Here is an 18,231-nt window from a genome sequence, read left to right as displayed (position 1 = left end):
GTGTTCAAGTTCAGAATGATATGATTTTTACCTTGTCAGCTCAGGGATTCAATCCAGAAACCTTTCGGTTACTGGCCCAACGCCCTAACCGCTAGGCTACCTGTTTTTACCTTTTTGTCATTGGGGGTAGCATCAAGGAAGTGAAGGCAACGTATGTGTAATGTATTTTTTTTATATTGACTGTTTTCCCACTAAGTAGATGATAATAAAATACACTACATGAGCAAAGGTCCTTCCGTGTGGAGCTCAAATTGAAACTTTTAATCAAAACTTTTATTGAATACAACCGCCCACTTTTTCCTCATTTGGATTTGCTCGTACTGCTTACTACATACACACAGAGTACCACAGTATGAGTCATAATACCCATTAAAAAAAAACAAGAGCTGAATATATTGATAAAAGTCACCTTGTCTGACAGAGATTCACATTTTTATCTTTTAGTCACACAGCAGACGCTCTTATCTAGAGCTGCCAATGTTTGTCTATGGCGATTGTGTGGCTGTGTGCTCAATTATATACACCTGTCAGCAATGGGTGTGGCTGAAATAGCCAAATCCACTAATTTTAAAGGGATGTTCACATACTTTTGTGTATATTTATTGCACCTATTCTCTTGTGTGTGTACAGGTAGAGGCTGTCAATCTGAACAACAACAACCACCATCCTGTGCTGCAGAGCCGTTCACAGAATAAACATGGCCACTCCTTCCCAGCGGGTCTCCCTGCAGGACTAGGTGGCTTGGAGCTGAAGTTGGAGGGTCTGGAGAAAGATGAGCAGTATGACCTACTTCACAGCCATTACAACCAGGGTAACAGGCACAGCCACAGCTCTGACAGCCACAGCCAGCGCGCCGACGAGGAGAGCGTGTCACACAAGACACAAGGAGACAGCATGACCAGGTGAGGACAGCAAAAATAGCTTTACGCTATCTCTCTCTGGCTCTAGCCTGATCCCAGATCAGCTTTATACTCTCTCTCTCTCTCGCTCTCTCTCTGTGCCTCTCTCTCTCTCTCTCTCTGCCTCTCTCTCTCTCTCTGCCTCTAGCCTGATCCCATATCAGCTTTATGCTATCTCTCTCTCTGCCTCTAGCCTGATCCCATATCAGCTGTATGCTATCTCTCTCTCTCTCTGCCTCTAGCCTGGTCCCAGATCAGCTTTATGCTATCTCTCTCTCTCTCTCTCTCTCTCTCTCTCTCTCTCTCTCTGCCTCTAGCCTGGTCCCAGATCAGCTGTATGCTATCTCTCACTCTCTCTGCCTCTAGCCTGATCCCATATCAGCTGTATGCTATCTCTCTCTCTCTCTCTGCCTCTAGCCTGATTCCATATCAGCTGTATGCTATCTCTCTCTCTGCCTCTAGCCTGGTCCCAGATCAGCTGTATGCTATCTCTCACTCTCTCTCTCTGCCTCTAGCCTGATCCCATATCAGCTGTATGCTATCTCTCTCTCTCTGCCTCTAGCCTGATCCCATATCAGCTGTATGCTATCTCTCTCTCTGCCTCTAGCCTGATCCCAGATCAGCTTTATGCTGTCTCTCTCTCTGCCTCTAGCCTGATCCCATATCAGCTGTATGCTGTCTCTCTCTCTCTCTCCCTGCCTTTAGCCTGATCCCATATCAGCTGTATGCTATCTCTCTCTCTCTCTGCCTCTAGCCTGATCCCAGATCAGCTGTATGCTATCGTTCTGCCTCTAGCCTGGTCCCAGATCAGTTTGTGCTGTCTTGTCAGAGTTGAAACAGATCTAGAATGAGGTTATTCTCCCTCTACCCAGCAGGGGAAATGGTTGTTATGATGTCATTTCAACCAGCTCTGCCTGCTGGCTGGGTAGCTCCCTATCTATCTGTTTGAGTGGTAAAAACTGGTAATGAATTCAATATTCAATGCAATTTTTGGGGGCGCATGATCAGAATTCCAACTAAATCCCTCAAAATGTCAAAAGTGTTCAAATAATTCCCACCAGAGGGCGCCACATGGCAACTGCCAATTCTAACACTAACCCCCACTTTCTTTTCTCCCCTTCAGCAGCATCCATGAGGATGAGGACAACCTGAGTCCGGAGCAGAAGGCTGAGCGGGAGCGGGAGCGACGGATGGCCAACAACGCCCGCGAGCGCCTTCGTGTCCGTGACATCAACGAGGCGTTCAAAGAGCTGGGTCACATGACCCAGCTGCACCTGAAGAGCGAGAAGCCCCAGACCAAGCTGCTTGTATTACACCAAGCTGTGGCTGTAATACTTAGTCTAGAACAACAAGTCAGAGGTCAGTACTGCTACCATCTTGAACAGGTCTCTCTTGCAAAAACAGATTATGTCTATTTCTTAATTCATCTTTCCTCGAATTCCTCGCATCCTCTCTCCTCGACTCCTTCTCAAAACACATTGGAGGAGAAGGTCTGAGGAGAGGAACATTGTATTTTCTCCTCCAATAAGAGATTGAGAAGGAGATTAAGAAAAGTTGGAAAGATACATTGAGATATAGTTATTATCTAAATAATCTGTATAAATAGAAGTTGAATGAGTACGTACTTCACTACAGTGGAACATGAATTGATGGGAGGGGCTGCGTAGAAGAGGATATGTCCTGGTTCACTGTCAGGTCTATGGGATAGTACTAATGTTGATGTCCTGGTTCACTGTCAGGTCTATGGGATAGTACTAATGTTGATGTCCTGGTTCACTGTCAGGTCTATGGGATAGTACTAATGTTGATGTCCTGGTTCACTGTCAGGTCTATGGGATAGTACTAATGTTGATGTCCTGGTTCACTGTCAGGTCTATGGGATAGTACTAATGTTGATGTCCTGGTTCACTGTCAGGTCTATGGGATAGTACTAATGTTGATGTCCGTGTGATCTGCTACCTCTAGAGCGTAATCTGAACCCTAAAACAGCCTGTCTGAGGAGGAGGGAGCAGGAGAAGATGTCAGCTGGGTTAACAGATGCCCAGGGCCTGCAGCAACACCAGGCATCACTACATCGTGGACTAGATGCTGCCAACCCCATGGGACATAATCTCTAAACATCTAAAACAGGTAACAGTACAAAGATCTCCCATTCTTCTTCTTCTTCTTCTTCTTCTTCTTCTTCTTCTTCTTCTTGGCTGTGTTTAGACAGGAAGCCCAATTCAAAAAAATTCAGAAATAAATAAAATGATGTCACTTTGATTGGTCTTTTGACCAATCAGATCAGGTCTTAAAATGATATGCTGTGAAAAGATCTGATGTGATTGGTGGAAAGAGATCAGATTTGGGCAGCCTGTCTAAACGCAGCCTTCTTCTTCTTCTATGAAAGTGTGTGTTGATCCAAGTTGATATAATCTATATTGTGAGAAACATTATCAACACATTTTTTTTTCTTTCTTTCTACAGATGAAGTGTGGAGAAGGATCATCTTAAGATGGTGAAAGACCATCCAATGACATTCAGTGTTATCTCTGGGACCCAGTAGCGAAGAGACAGAAGGATTTCCGTGGGGGGGGGCAGATAAACTATTGCAGAAGCTAATTAATCACGACAGTAGTGACAATTTCCTCCAGATCGACTTTCACTTGTGCCTAAACTTACTTGTAACCAGCAAATGTTTTGTACAAAATGTTTTATATTCGTTAGTACAGTGAAAGAAAAATGTACAGTGAAAAAAAAAAACACAACACTGTCCTGTGTAAAACAATGTTAATTTCATCATTTTTATTCTCCTCTGTCAGTATTGACCTCTTAAAAGGCTCTGCATGGTCAGTCCAACATCTGCAGTGGCCGTACAGCATTTACGGTGATGCGGCCTCCACAGAAGTCAGAGCTTTCATACTTGTTGCACTTCGGGGTGCTGTCATACACATCCAATAAATTGGTCTGAACCACACCACTTGTAGTGATTCAGGGCTAATCTCTATAGCCATCCAGCTAATTTACGAGCAACTGGCTAAATGAAAAGACAAGATCTTATCTCTACTGAGATGTTGAAGTTTGTTTCCCGGTGCTTAACATAGGAACTCAGCCAAAACAGCATGAAGTAAAAAGGCTGCATCTCCATCCCGAATCTCCCCATTGCCCCCCCAGCAAAATTAGTCTACATTTAGGCTATTGTTTATTTGTGTATTTCACACTACGTTGAGGTAAAAATCGGAGTATACTTTGACTACTGTATGCTAGCTATGTTACCAGCTTATACGAATGGGAGTTAGCATTTAGCAGTCACTTTCCCTTAACCTGAAAAGGGACAACTTCAACATTTTTTGCAACAAAAACAGCCAAATATATCCAAATCGGATTTTAGTAACCACATTGTGGGCCTGTTACAATACATCAATCATTACGAATTTGACAAATATCCACTTTGTTCAATCAGATTTTTTTTGTGTGTGTGCCAATCCAGCGTCCTTCTATCACCCACAGTCTGCATTCCATTGACCTCTTTACCTATCTATCCCCATTACCTCCCTGATCTCTTTCCAGGAGTTCAAACAAATGTTTGTGTGTTAGAAATCCCTAAAAAAGGTATCATAAAGATGTTTTTTATATGTGAACTTGTTCTGATAGCCTGTCGTCAAAGTTCTACATTTTTGTTGGCAAGGAAGTTAATTTGTGTTTATACAGGATGTACCGCCCCACCTTCCGTCAACCGATCATGTCAATCCGAAGCTATATGGAGCTATACGGATCCCTTCGCATTGTTACAAAATTTGGGAGGCGCACGGCATCGCCATACGGAGCTCGATTTGGCCTCCTCGAGCCTTCAGAGGCACTGCAATTGAGTCACACCCTCCATACTGAGACTCTGGGCCACATTCCAGATCAAGCTTAAATTGTCTTTAAAGCTGAAACAAGGCTTAAAACCAATTTATGCTTGCTCCAGCAATATGAGCTGGAGGCTCCGAAGGCTTGACGAGGTCAAATCGATCTCCGTACTACATCTCCGTGCTCCTCCCAAATGTTTTAACAATGCAGAGGGCTCTGTATAGCTCCACATTGACATGATTGGTTGACGGAAGGTGAGGGCTAGAGGTATAAACACAAACTCACTTCCTTGACAACTTCCTCCACAACAGCTCTACTCTGCTCCAGGAAGTGATGCATGGCCACTGCAGATGTCGGACTGACCATGCAGAGCCTTTTAGTTGTATGTACATGCATGTGTTTAGGCAGAGTCAGATTTTTTGGAGCTAAGTGCACTTTTTGGTTAGGCTACAATTAATACTTAATTGTTCCGTTTTTCTAGAAAATATTGATTACTTTTTACTAACTTGCTGTAGTTTATCTTTTCTACAATTACTAATAACAAAATATCTGAATTACAGATTTTACATTTTAAACAATAAAATGTTTGTTTTTTTCAGAAATATTTTTTTTTGTCATATATTTTACCAGACATTGTAAATAATGATACCCTAAACAAGCCACAGCTTAGTGTATATTGGAGAATTCCATAATGGGGGATGTCTTTGTAAAAACCCATACCTTTCAGGTATGTACAGTTATGTTGATGAGTGTCACCTATGTCATCTACAGGAAATGTAAACCATAAAAGTATTTCGTATTTTTCCCTATATTTTTTTTCTCAGAAAATACATCCGGTATGTATTATTCGAGGAGTTAATGATCATAATGATGATGATGATGATGATGATGAACACCCGCGCAATTTGTTGAATGGCTGGACAATTCCGCTAGGGGGGAACACGTACTTGTGAATAGAGACTGGAATAGGGAGGGGGAATCCCGAGCGCCATAAAACAGCTCCCACAACACTGGCATTTCAGCCAGGGCACTACTTTTAACAGAACTGCGCGAATTTAGGTAAGACAATCACAAAGATTTTGCGCACTGGGACACAAACCAATTGCACAGTTAGTGTTTTATAAAGTGATTCTCGTTTTGGCATTGCTTTGGGTAGGCTGTTTTATCGTTCAAGAACATCACGTTTGATCAGCTAGTAAAGGTAGAGTGGTGTTTTATTATCCGCTGGTAAAACTGCATAGAGGTTTATCCATGCATATATCCTTTGTCTTTAATTACAATCGTACAAATAGAGGTTGATAAAGTAACTTGTGAAGGAGACACATTTTTGATATTGGTTAATAATTAAAAAGGGGCTCCCGAGTGGTCTAAGCGGTCTAAGGCACTGCATCTCAGTTTTTGAGGCGTCTCTACAGACACCCTGGTTCGAATCCAGGCTGTATAACAACCGGCCGTGATTGGGAGTCCCATATGGCTTGGCACAATTGGTCCAGGGTCGTCCGGGGTAGGCCATCATTGTAAAAATAATTTGTTCTCAACTAACTTGCCTAGTTAAATAAAGGTTAAATGTAAACAAGTTCAATTTATTATTAAAAAAATTTCATTAAAGAAGTGTACTCCCACTGGTCAAAAACGGTATTAATCAACGTTGTTTCCACGTCATTTCACCCCACAAATCAAATTGATGATGTTGAATCATTGTGGAAAACTTCGTGGATTTGCAAAAAGTCATTTTGTATTTTTTTTCACCTAACTTTGAATCTAAATCCAATGACATGGTGACATTTTGTTGTTGATTTAACGTTGAATTAACAATAGTTGACAAATCAACCAAATGTAAATCAAAACTAGATGTTGAACTGACGTCTGTTGCCCGGTGCCCGATGCCCGGTGGGCTGTAACACGGCAACAACTGTCACCTATATTAGAATACAGTACTTTTGCATGTTGTTTATTTCAATAACAATGTACATTGTTCTAAAACAAACGTGTGTTTTTGTTTTGTTCCGTAACTCTCATAATCATATCATAAACTGTAGATGAAAAAAGTCTGGTCGGAGTGTGTGTGTGTGTGTGTGTGTGTGTGTGTGTATGACGATAGTCTGGTTGGCGCGACCACGGCCAGTGGTAGTCGTCATGCAGCAGTAGTGTCCTGTATACAATAGTTACACTGTTAGCACACTGAATAAACTGTTTTCTATATCAATGTGCTGTGTGTTGATGTTGGTGTTTTCTCTCTCTCTGTGGCTAACTGGTTAGTGCAGCTGTCTGAGTGACATCAGATGCTCTTGGGATGTCATTGTTGTTAGTTGGTCCACATGACTTCTCTTTGTTTTGTAAACAGTCCACCTCATCCAGCTGATGCCATAGAAAGTGATGTATTTTTTTCCCCGGGGTTAAACTGTTGTAAACACAGGGGTGGTTATTGGAGCCTCCAGGTCAAGAAGAGCCGTGGTAATAATGCATCAGCCTCTAACGTGTTGTATTTGGCGTCTTTTATAGCTGTGAATCTCTTCAGTTCTGAGGGAGGTCCTCTATTCATTCAGGACTAGTGTGGACCCAGCAAACACACAACGTTGTCTTAACGTTGTCTCTAAGTTGACTCTCTATAAAGGGAGTCTCACAGACACTGAGTGAGTGGCTCTTCTCCAGACTTCAGTAGAATACAACAGGGCTACAACATGCAGCAGCCTAGGCCTGGTCCCAGAGGCAGCCCTCGCCCTCACAGCGACAGCAGCTGCATGTTCGGGGTTAGGGTACAAGTCCAGGGGATTGAGGGTCTTCCTTACGTTGTATTGAATGGGGATAGTAGAGCAGCTCTGCCATCTGGTGGACTGGAGAGCTACAGCAGGAACTGGGACCACCTGGAAGTGTTTGTCAACGCCCACAGCCAGTCTGAGTACACCTTCATGTTGAATGATGGGCGATCTTCATTCGGTAGTCCCAATGTGGAGCGATCTTCATTCGGTAGTCCCAATGTGGAGCGATCTTCATTCGGTAGTCCCAATGTGGAGCGATCTTCATTCGGTAGTCCCAATGTGGAGCGATCTTCATTCGGTAGTCCCAATGTGGAGCGATCTTCATTCGGTAGTCCCAATGTGGAGCGATCTTCATTCGGTAGTCCCAATGTGGAGCGATCTTCATTCGGTAGTCCCAATGTGGAGCGATCTTCATTCGGTAGTCCCAATGTGGAGCGATCTTCATTCGGTAGTCCCAATGTGGAGCGATCTTCATTCGGTAGTCCCAATGTGGAGCGATCTTCATTCGGTAGTCCCAATGTGGAGCGCAGACTTCCCAACCACCAGAGGGAGTATGCTCGTGGAGGTGCTCTGACTGAGGATAGGGAGTCACAGAGGATTCCGCTGGCGTCCGCTGCGTTCATGTACGACTTCCAGGAGTCAGATTTACAGCAGTCGCAGAGGACCGTGCTGACATCTAACACGATGTTGAACTTCCAGAGACACCCAGAGCTGCTGAAACCCTACAACCCAGACAGGAACAGCCTCAGCCCCCTCCTACTCTCCACCCGAAGACTCTCTGTTCCCCCTACTGTACCTAGGCCGGGACATCTCACCAGGGGTCTCCAGAGTGGGGCAGGGGCCACACTGATCCAGGCTGCAGGGCCTAGACCAGGAGCAGCCAGGATCCCTCTGCCTGCTGGGGGTGTAGAGAGGGCCCCCACCCCTGTCTCGGCCACCAGCCAGACCCAATGCCCAGGCCCTGCCCCTGTCTCATCCCCCACCCAGACCAAATGCCCAGGCCCTGCCCCTGTCTTGGCCCCCACCCAGACCAAATGCCCAGGCCCTGCCCCTGTCTTGGCCCCCACCCAGACCAAATGCCCAGGCCCTGCCCTTGTCTCAGCCCCCACCCAGACCAAATGCCCAGGCCCTGCCCCTGTCTCAGCCCCCACCCAGACCAAATGCCCAGGCCCTGCCCCTGTCTTGGCCCCAGCGCTCCACCACTCTTCTTTGGCCACCTTACTAAGCCCCCCAAATGAGGTCACCAACATCCCCAGAAGATCCCCAAACTCCGTGGACACAGAGCCCATCTCCTCCATAGGTAGCCTGATCAACCAGTTCGACAGCCCCCAACAGATAGGCCGAGCTGGGCCTAGGAGAGGGAGGATAGCCCCTGAGGACCGGAGGAGGTCACGTAGCGTGGACAGCAGACAACAGTGTCACTCATACCCATTGGACTCCTCCAGCCCTGCCTCGGTCATCAGAGGGGCCAGGGGAGAGACTCCAGGCGGTTCCACCAGCGCCCCAGGGTCACCTAAGGTGAGAGGGGCCAACGGACCCTCCACCGTGATGTTTAATAAACTACATTGGGAGGAGAAGGAGCTTAGCGGTAGGTCATCCAGAGCAGTGAATGTGCTGTACAGAGTTGAGAAGACCTTCATGACCAGATCCAGGTCTCTCAACCACACGGAGGAGGAGTCAGAGAGAGACATTCAGGTAAAGAGATTAGCTTTAGAGGTTTTACTCGGTTTAAAGAGTTAAAAAAAATATATATATATATATATATATATATATATATATATTTTGATTCCTTCTATGTTTTTTTCTTGCAACTGTGCCTTTGCTACTGTGCTTTTGCTACTGTGCTTTTGCTACTGTGCTTTTGCTTGCTCTTTGAGGGTCCCGGTCAGGTTACTGTAAAGCATTCTTTTGATTGATTGATTGATTAATTGATTGATACACCTTGATATTCTGTTGTGTGTTCATTTAATCAGATCATCACTCCAGATCTTCTGGAAGGTCAGAGGGGTCAGCACGAGGTCTCAATTGAACCACAACCAAATGAAGACACCACCAAAAAGATACTGTTCACTTACCTCAATGATGGGTGAGTAACACTGGACTAAATCAACCACTGAGTATTGTCATGATTCTTTTACCTATTTAACTTTTATTTTACCTGGAGGTTTTTTGAGGTGTGACAGAACTTCCTTGGAAAGATGCCAGCTGGAATGTTTTCCCCAAAGAGGGTTGGGATCAATTCCGATCCCATTCCATTCCAAAGAGGAGGTTTGGAATTTCAGTTTACTTTTTGAATTGACTGAATTAAAATGGAACTTAATGACCCCCGATCCTGATCCCAAGTGACCATTACACATTCCTCATATCCTGCCTTTGATGATCTGAGGGAGTCTCTCTGTGACGTACAGTTGTTAGTCTTAAAAAGGATTGCTCACACGCAAACGCAAACACACACACACGCCAGTTCAGGAATACAGACTACGATGATGAACACCCTTCCAAATAGCCAACAATGGAATATCAGGTTCACCTCCTCACTGTCGTGAGTTATATAAAACTGGCAACATCTGAAATATGTCGATCCTCTGTAGCTCAGTTAGTATAGAATGGAGCTTGCAAAGCCAGGATGGTGGGTTCGATTCCCGGGGACCACCCGTATGTAAAACGTATTCACGCATGACTGTAAATCACTTTGGATTAAAGCGTCAGTGTAAATGGCACATATTAATATCAACGTTTTAGTCTGGCGTTGCCATTCAGCCAAGGTCTTGAACGCACGTGAGGAAACCTGGAAGTGGAGGCTCTGTCAGGCTCTGTGTCTGTAGCACAAAGCTACTAGTCACTTTAATAATGTTTACATATCTTGCATTACTCATCTCATATGTATATACTGTATTCTATACTATCTATTGCATCTTAGTCTATGCCGCTCTGACATTGCTCATCCATATATTTATATATTCTTATTCCATTCCTTTACTTAGATTGGTGTATATTAGGTAGTTGTTGTGGAATTGTTAGATATTACTTGTTAGATATTGCTGCACTGTTGGGAACGAGAAGCGCAAGCATTTCACTACACTCGCAATAACATCTGCTAACCATGTGTATGTGACCAATACAATTTTATTTGAATTGTACCCTTCATTATCTTACATACAGAATGCCTGCAGATTTCCCACACACAGTATCTATATAAGTGTTATGTTGTTGTGTATGCTAGTTATATGACTGGGGTATGTTGTTCTGTATGCTAGTTATATGACTGGGGTATGCTGTTCTGTATGCTAGTTATATGACTGGGGTATGCTGTTCTGTATGCTAGTTATATGACTGGGGTGTGCTGTTCTGTATGCTAGTTATATGACTGGGGTGTGCTGTTCTGTATGCTAGTTATATGACTGGGGTATGCTGTTCTGTATGCTAGTTATATGACTGGGGTATGCTGGTGTCATTGAATTCCGTGTGTCTGGTTGTTGGTATTCCCTCAGGACTACTGATAAAACCTCCATCACTGAGACGAAGGTGAACCTGGTGTTTGACAGAATCAACCAACTGAAGTGGAAGACTGCAGATTACGTGGAGGAGGAGATCAGGGTGAGGTTGGATGACATGGTTCAGATGGATGGCTGTACTGTCCTAGGGGATCCCCAGGACAGACATGGTTCAGATGGATGGCTGTGCTGCCCTAGAGGATCCCCAACCAGATATGGTTCAGATGGATGGCTGTACTGTCCTAGGGGATTCCCAGGACAGACATGGTTCAGATGGATGGCTGTGCTGCCCTAGAGGATCCCCAACCAGACATGGTTCAGATGGATGGCTGTACTGTCCTAGGGGATTCCCAGGACAGACATGGTTCAGATGGTTGGCTGTGCTGTCCTAGGGGATCCCCAGGACAGACATGGTTCAGATGGTTGGCTGTACTGTCCTAGAGGATCCCCAGCCAAAACGTTTGAGAACCACTGCTGTAGTTTACACAGATGGTTGAGACTTCCATATAGAAGCATTACAATCTTACGTGTTATACTAATACATTCATATCTGTGTAAATACCTATGTATTTCCGTGTTGTATTTCAGTGTAAAGGAAAGTACTGTGTCTGTCTGTGAGGCAGAAGCAGGTTTGTGATGTGTTGTTGGACCTGTTGTAGGACTATGCTGCTATGGCCAAGGAGGCCAAGGAGCTTCAGAAGACAGGAGCAGAGCTGGAGAGAGAGGTGTCACAGCTGATGACACAGCTGGAGCATAAGACCATGGTGCAGTACAATACAATACACAATATAGTACAATATACAGTACAGTACAATAAGGTACGATACAGTACAATATACAATACAGTACGATACAGTGCAGTACAATACACAGTACAGAATACATTACAATACAGTACAATACAATACAGTGCAGTACGATACAATACAATACAGTGCAGTACAGTACGATACAGTGTAGTACAACACAGTACAATACAATACAGTGCAGTACAATACAATACAGTGCAGTACAGTACGATACAGTGTAGTACAGTACAATACAGTGCAGTACAGTACGATACAGTACAATACAATACAGTGCAGTACAGTACAGTACGATACAGTGTAGTACAACACAGTACGATACAGTACAGTACGATACAATACACTGCAGTACAGTACAATACAGTACACTACAATACAGTACAATACAGTACGATACAGTACAATACAGTACAGTACAATATAGTACTTTTAGCAAGAGATTTGTACTTGTTTTCTCCTTATGTGCATGGAGTCCAGCTCAGACTCGTTTATTCTCACTAGTACTGATTTTGCAGATGGCGTTATTTTTGGGGTGATCGTTTATATGTGGTTATTCTGACCTACTTTAGTTGAATGCACTGTGTCCCCTGCAGAGTGGTCGGAGTCTGGCGGAGGTGTGTTACAAGGCTCAGACAGACATGAAGACTATTCAGGAGGAACTGGACAGGAGACAGGAAGAACTCTCCACGCTACGGGATAGGCTGGCTCAGATGGAGGCGGAGCTTGAGGTCGCCATAGAGGAGTAAGAACATTTCCACAAGTGCATCGGGGTCTAGAAGTCATTTTGGGATTGTGTTTAGGACCATAATCCGCCTTGATGATTATTATAAGTCCCTATTCCCTAGGAACTACTGTAGCACACCAGTATCTCTACTTACACATCCTCAACTGCACATCTATCACTCCAGTGTTCATTTGCTAAACTGTAATTACTTCGACAACTATTGGCCTATTTATTGCCTTACCTCTTTACTTCATTTGCACACATTGTATACAGATTTTTTTTCTTCTATTGTGTTATTGACTGTATGTTTTGTTTATTCCATGTTTAACTCTGCGTTGTTGTTTGTGTCGCACTGCTTTTGCTTTATCTTGGCCAGGTCGCAGTTGTAAATGAGAACTTGTTCTCAACTAGCCTACCTGGTGAAATTAAAAAATAAATAAAAAGGATCTGAAAGAATTGAACAGGTGTAAGCATTTCGCTAATTGCCTCACAACGTCTTGACATAGTATGATTTCTCTGGTGCTCTGTAATATTAAATTCCCTATCGAGTGCAAATAAGATTCTATTCTGTTGTATTATTTCTATTGCCAGGCTAGTCCAGGTGAAGACTGAGCGAGAGCAGGGCCGTACAGAGATGAAGGACCTCCAGCAGCAGCTGTCTGAGATGCATGATGAGCTGGACCAGGCTAAGAACACAACACAGGCAGACAGCACAGAGAAACAGCTCCTTCTAAAGGTAAGGTGACGAGTTGATATTCTTGCTCAAAACATTCCGTTTATTCCAAGTGTGTACTTTGAGTTCAGACTATTGTGTGTTTTATAAATCGGGTTTCCTGGACCGAGATTAAGTCTAGTCCTGGACAACGACAAACCTTCAGTGAAGATTCTCCCTTGATGATTTCTAATCCAGGTCTTAATCTGGGTGAGGAAAGCTCCTTCTACCGTATTATACAAGTTATGTTTAATTGATACCTGTCTATGGTAGGATGTGGCCCAACCATGTGACACACACAGACGTACATAATAATACATTAGATTTAATATAGCGCTTTTCTACCAGCTGAGGTTCTCAAAGCACTTTACATAGTAGGAGGAAACTCACCTCCTCCACCATCAATGTGTAGCACCCACCTCAGTGATGCACGGTGGCCATTTTGGTGCCTGAATGCTCACCACACAGCAGCTATCAGGTGGAAAGGTTGAAGCACAGGGTTTGAGTTCGAATTACTGGATCATATCAATTAACTCAGTTTTCTGTGTTTGGACCTGGCCCAGCTGGATTATATAAATTAACTCTGTGTCTGTGTTAGGACCTGGCCCAGCTGGATTATATAAATTAACTCCGTGTCTGTGTTAGGACCTGGCCCAGCTGGATTATATAAATTAACTCTGTGTCTGTGTTAGGACCTGGCCCAGCTGGATTATATAAATTAACTCTGTGTCTGTGTTAGGACCTGGCCCAGCTGGATTATATAAATTAACTCTGTGTCTGTGTTAGGACCTGGCACAGCTGGATTATATCAATTAACTCTGTGTCTGTGTTAGGACCTGGCACAGCTGGATTATATCAATTAACTCCGTGTCTGTGTTAGGACCTGGCACAGCTGCGGTTGGACTTCCAGGGGCTCATTCAGGTGCAGGAGGAGCAGGAGGAGGTGCTACACTGGAGGGAGAGGGAGCTGACCGCCCTGAAGGGAGCGCTGAACGAGGAGGTGGAGAGTCATGACAAGGAGCTGGGCATTATGAAGGAGGTGCGCGACAAGGAGGTGCAGAAGCTCCGAGAGGAAGTTGAGGAGGTGAAAGAGGTATTGAATTGAGATAAGGGACATGCTACTACTAGTAGAACCAGTGGTGTAAATTACTTTAGTAAAAATACTTTAAAGTACTACTTAAGTAGTTTTTTTGGGTATCTGTACATTACTTTACTATTTATATTTTTGACTACTTTTACTTCACTACATTCCTAAAGAAAATAATGTACTTTTCTGGTTTGCTTAATTTAAGGAATTTGAAATGATTTTTACTTGTACTTTTGATACTTAAGTTTATTTAAAACACAAATACTTTTAGACTTTTACTCAAGTAGTATTTTATTGGGTGACTTTCATTTTTCTATTAAGGTATCTTTACTTTTACTTTTCCACCACCTGAGTAGAACAGACTTGAGGTACTTTTCCCCCCTGTGTCCCAAGTGGCTATATATATATTTACATTTGTCATATATTAGTTGACTTTGAGTTTCAATGTGTTGGAATGCAGAAGGTTGTGAGTTTGATCCCAGGTTTTTTTCTACTAATATTCCACCCATCTCCTGTGTATACTACCTCCTCTCTCTCTGCTAGAGTAACACAGTGCTGAGCCAGGACAAGAGGGAGATGGAGGAGGAGAGAGGGGAGGCACGGGGACAGGTGAATCAGCTGATGCAGGAGAGGGAGGAACTGAGGGCACAGGTATTGCAGATGGATGTACTACAGTACCCATAATGCTCTATACTACAGAACCCATCATGTACTACAATGCCCATAATGCTCTGTACCACAGAACCCATCATTATGTACTACAATACCCATAATGCTCTATACTACAGAACCCATCATGATGTACTACAATACCCATAATGCTCTGTACTACAGAACCTATCGTGATGTACTAGGGGACAGGTATTGCAGATGGATGTACTACAGTACCCACAATGCTCTATACTACAGAACCCATCATGTACTACAATACCCATAATGCTCTGTACTACAGAACCCATCATTACGTACTACAATACCTATAATGCTCTATACTACAGAACCCAAAATTATGTACTACAATACCCATAATGCTCTTTACAATATATCCAGAAAATAATATCAGGGTCCGTATTCATTAAATGTCTCAGAGCAGGAGTACGGATCTTGTCCATTTGATGTGATGATGTGTCCCGTCTCCTCACTAACCAAGGTGGAGGAGCTGGAGAGCAGGGTGGAGCAGCTTAACCTCGTCATCAAGGACTCCAAAACCCTGCAGAGACAGCTGGTGAAACGCATAGAGCAACTCAAGGTGAGGTAGAGAGAGAAAAAGAAAACACACACAATATAGACTGAATGAATTTAGATGTTCTGTGAAAATGCATGGCCAGGTATTGAAGGTATATTTATTACAGATGTGATTCCACAGAGGGAGAAACGGCAGGTTGAGGAGACTCTAGTGGAGGTGAGGGAGAAGGAAGAGGAGATGTCCCAGGCAAACAAAGCCCTTCTCGTACGTCTGGAGAATGTACAGGTGAGTGCAGAGTGGATACAAGGACCATACAGGTCGTACTGTATCAGGTGCTGGAGTCAATGTACCCAGTAATATACAGTATTCAGAACTCGCTGGTAAACATCTCCTTAGCACAGAGTACGTCCAACTTGGAAAACATGTTGTTGAGTTAGTTGTTGTTGTAGTTCTGCCACACAATAACACAGGTGTGTGTGTGTGTGTGTGTGTGTGTGTGTGTGTGTGTGTGTGTGTCCCCACAGAGTGAGATGACACAGCTGAACCACCAGCACAGGGAGGTGAAGGAGAGGCTGAAGGAGGAGAGGAGAAGAACAGAGGAGTTGAAGAGGATGAAGAGTGATCTGGACGAGGAGAGGAGACTGCAGAACAGCACTGTGGAGGAACTGCAGAAGGAGGTGAGGGAGGGAGGGGGAGAGAGAGAGGGGCTAGGTCATAGGTCACTGAGAAGAACACTGTGTTTCTATGCGGAGGAGCGGAAGATTTTATCGACCTCCACTTTATTGATTGCCACTCTACAGTGCTGCTGGGTTTTTAAATAGTTATAATAGTCATGCATTTACCCTAGAGTTGTCACCAGTACAAATGATACTGGTTGTATGAATTTTCTTTAAAACCCGTATCTATCATGGGGGGAATGTTAAATTCATACCATTCAAGTCTGTCTCACTCTTACATCTCTCTCTGCCCTCCCCCTCTTTTTCTCTGCCCCCCCTCTCTGTCTCTGTCTCTCTCTCGCTGCCCCCACCCCTCCAGATGAGTACTATAGTAGAGGGCTGTGAGGTGTCCACTGAGAAGCTCCAGCTCCAGGTTGATGAAGTCAGAGAGAAGAGCCACTCTGTGCTGTCTGAGCTCCAACAACAGCTGCAGGAAAAGGGAGTGGAGCTGGAGAAATCCCTACAGACTGCCAGAAAACTGCAGGAAGAGGTGTGGCACACATTTTTCCCCCTGATGAGTCACCAATGGATGGATCATATTCTAACTTTGATTTATACTCTCTCTCTCTCTCTATTCAATTCAACTTTCTCTCTCTCTCTTTCTCTCTCTCTCTCACGCTCTCGGTCTCTCTATTCAATTCATCTTTCTCTCTCTCACGCTCTCTCGGTCTCTCTCTTTCTGTCTCTCACGCTTCAGAGATAAGGAGGTGAGGAGTGATTGTAGAGCTAAAAGGTTTATCAGGAGAGGGGACTGAAGTAAAGTTCAGCTGTAAACATGTTGAAATGAAGGCTATGTTGATGTTCACCAAGTTCTGTCTGTGTGTGTGTTATGTTCTATGTCGTGTGTTACGTTCTGTGTGTGTGATGTTCAATGTCTTGTGTTAAGATCTCTGTGTGTGTGTGATGTGCTGTGTTATGTTCTATGTCGTGTGTTATGTGTTATGTTCTGTGTGTTTGTGTTATGGTGTGTGTTGTTCTATGTCCCTGAACCTGTCTCTGACTGGGTTTGAACCAGAGTTGTCTACCTATGTTCTGTGTGTGTATTATAATGTGTGTGTGTGTGTTCAATGTGTTCTGTGTGTTATAATATGATGTGTGTGTGTTCAGCTGCTTCCCCTGGAGCAGGGTCTGGAGCGGGGTCGTAGAGAGTGGGAGGAGGCCCAGCAGAGAGGCAGACAGCTGGAGAGGAAGGTGGAGGAGCTGGAGGAGAGGAACGCACACGCCCACGAGGACCACGCCCGAAAGGTCAAACTCATGGAGGTACTGACTGGCTGAAGTGCTGAACTCAAAACACATCCGTGAGGCACCCCTGTACTGCAGGACACACTGTTGGACATAGACCCCTGTACTACAGGACACACTGTTGGACATAGACCCCTGTACTGCAGGACACACTGTTGGACATAGACCCCTGTACTGCAGGACACACTGTTGGACATAGACCCCTGTACTACAGGACACACTGTTGGACATAGACCCCTGTACTACAGGACACACTGTTGGACATAGACCCCTGTACTACAGGACACACTGTTGGACATAGACCCCTGTACTACAGGACACACTGTTGGACATAGACCCCTGTACTGCAGGACACACTGTTGGATATAGACCCCTGTACTACAGGACACACTGTTGGACATAGACCCCTGTACTGCAGGACACACTGTTGGACATAGACCCCTGTACTACAGGACACACTGTTGGACATAGACCCCTGTACTACAGGACACACTGTTGGACATAGACCCCTGTACTACAGGACACACTGTTGGACATAGACCCCTGTACTACAGGACACACTGTTGGACATAGACCCCTGTACTGCAGGACACACTGTTGGACATAGACCCCTGTACTACAGGACACACTGTTGGACATAGACCCCTGTACTGCAGGACACACTGTTGGATATAGGCCCCTGTACTGCAAGACACACTGTTGGACATAGGCCCTGTACTGCAGGACACACTGTTGGACATAGACCCCTGTACTGCAGGACACACTGTTGGACATA

The 18,231-nt window shown here is 44.4% G+C and overlaps 2 protein-coding genes across 3 annotated transcripts in view; both read left to right on the top strand.

Moving 5' to 3' along the window:
• Positions 1-6,936, top strand: part of LOC106584736 (transcription factor 12) — a 21,287-nt gene extending 14,351 nt beyond the window's left edge. The window contains exons 6-9 of one of the 2 annotated variants that reach the window (XM_014170273.2): positions 631-902; positions 2,026-2,258; positions 2,865-3,029; positions 3,366-6,936. In XM_014170273.2, the coding sequence (XP_014025748.1) occupies positions 631-902; positions 2,026-2,258; positions 2,865-3,016 (657 nt within the window). In that variant the 3' untranslated portion in view covers positions 3,017-3,029; positions 3,366-6,936. Of the gene's footprint in view, positions 1-630; positions 903-2,022; positions 2,259-2,864; positions 3,030-3,365 lie in introns of both variants that reach the window. The other variant, XM_014170272.2, reaches the window with a different exon arrangement.
• The window catches only part of LOC106584735 (cingulin-like protein 1), a 25,231-nt gene continuing 12,690 nt past the window's right edge, over positions 5,691-18,231 (top strand). Inside the window, exons 1-14 of the mRNA XM_014170270.2 lie at positions 5,691-5,789; positions 7,233-9,184; positions 9,463-9,575; positions 10,981-11,086; positions 11,643-11,747; positions 12,383-12,531; positions 13,105-13,249; positions 14,106-14,318; positions 14,856-14,963; positions 15,463-15,561; positions 15,679-15,783; positions 16,023-16,175; positions 16,534-16,704; positions 17,322-17,474. Of these exons, the coding sequence (XP_014025745.2) occupies positions 7,412-9,184; positions 9,463-9,575; positions 10,981-11,086; positions 11,643-11,747; positions 12,383-12,531; positions 13,105-13,249; positions 14,106-14,318; positions 14,856-14,963; positions 15,463-15,561; positions 15,679-15,783; positions 16,023-16,175; positions 16,534-16,704; positions 17,322-17,474 (3,393 nt within the window). The 5' untranslated portion in view covers positions 5,691-5,789; positions 7,233-7,411. The remainder of the gene's footprint in view (positions 5,790-7,232; positions 9,185-9,462; positions 9,576-10,980; positions 11,087-11,642; positions 11,748-12,382; positions 12,532-13,104; positions 13,250-14,105; positions 14,319-14,855; positions 14,964-15,462; positions 15,562-15,678; positions 15,784-16,022; positions 16,176-16,533; positions 16,705-17,321; positions 17,475-18,231) is intronic.

Source organism: Salmo salar, chromosome ssa23 (genome assembly GCF_905237065.1).
Source record: "Salmo salar chromosome ssa23, Ssal_v3.1, whole genome shotgun sequence".
Lineage (NCBI taxonomy): Eukaryota > Metazoa > Chordata > Actinopteri > Salmoniformes > Salmonidae > Salmo > Salmo salar.
This window is presented reverse-complemented; position numbering and strand designations above follow the sequence as displayed.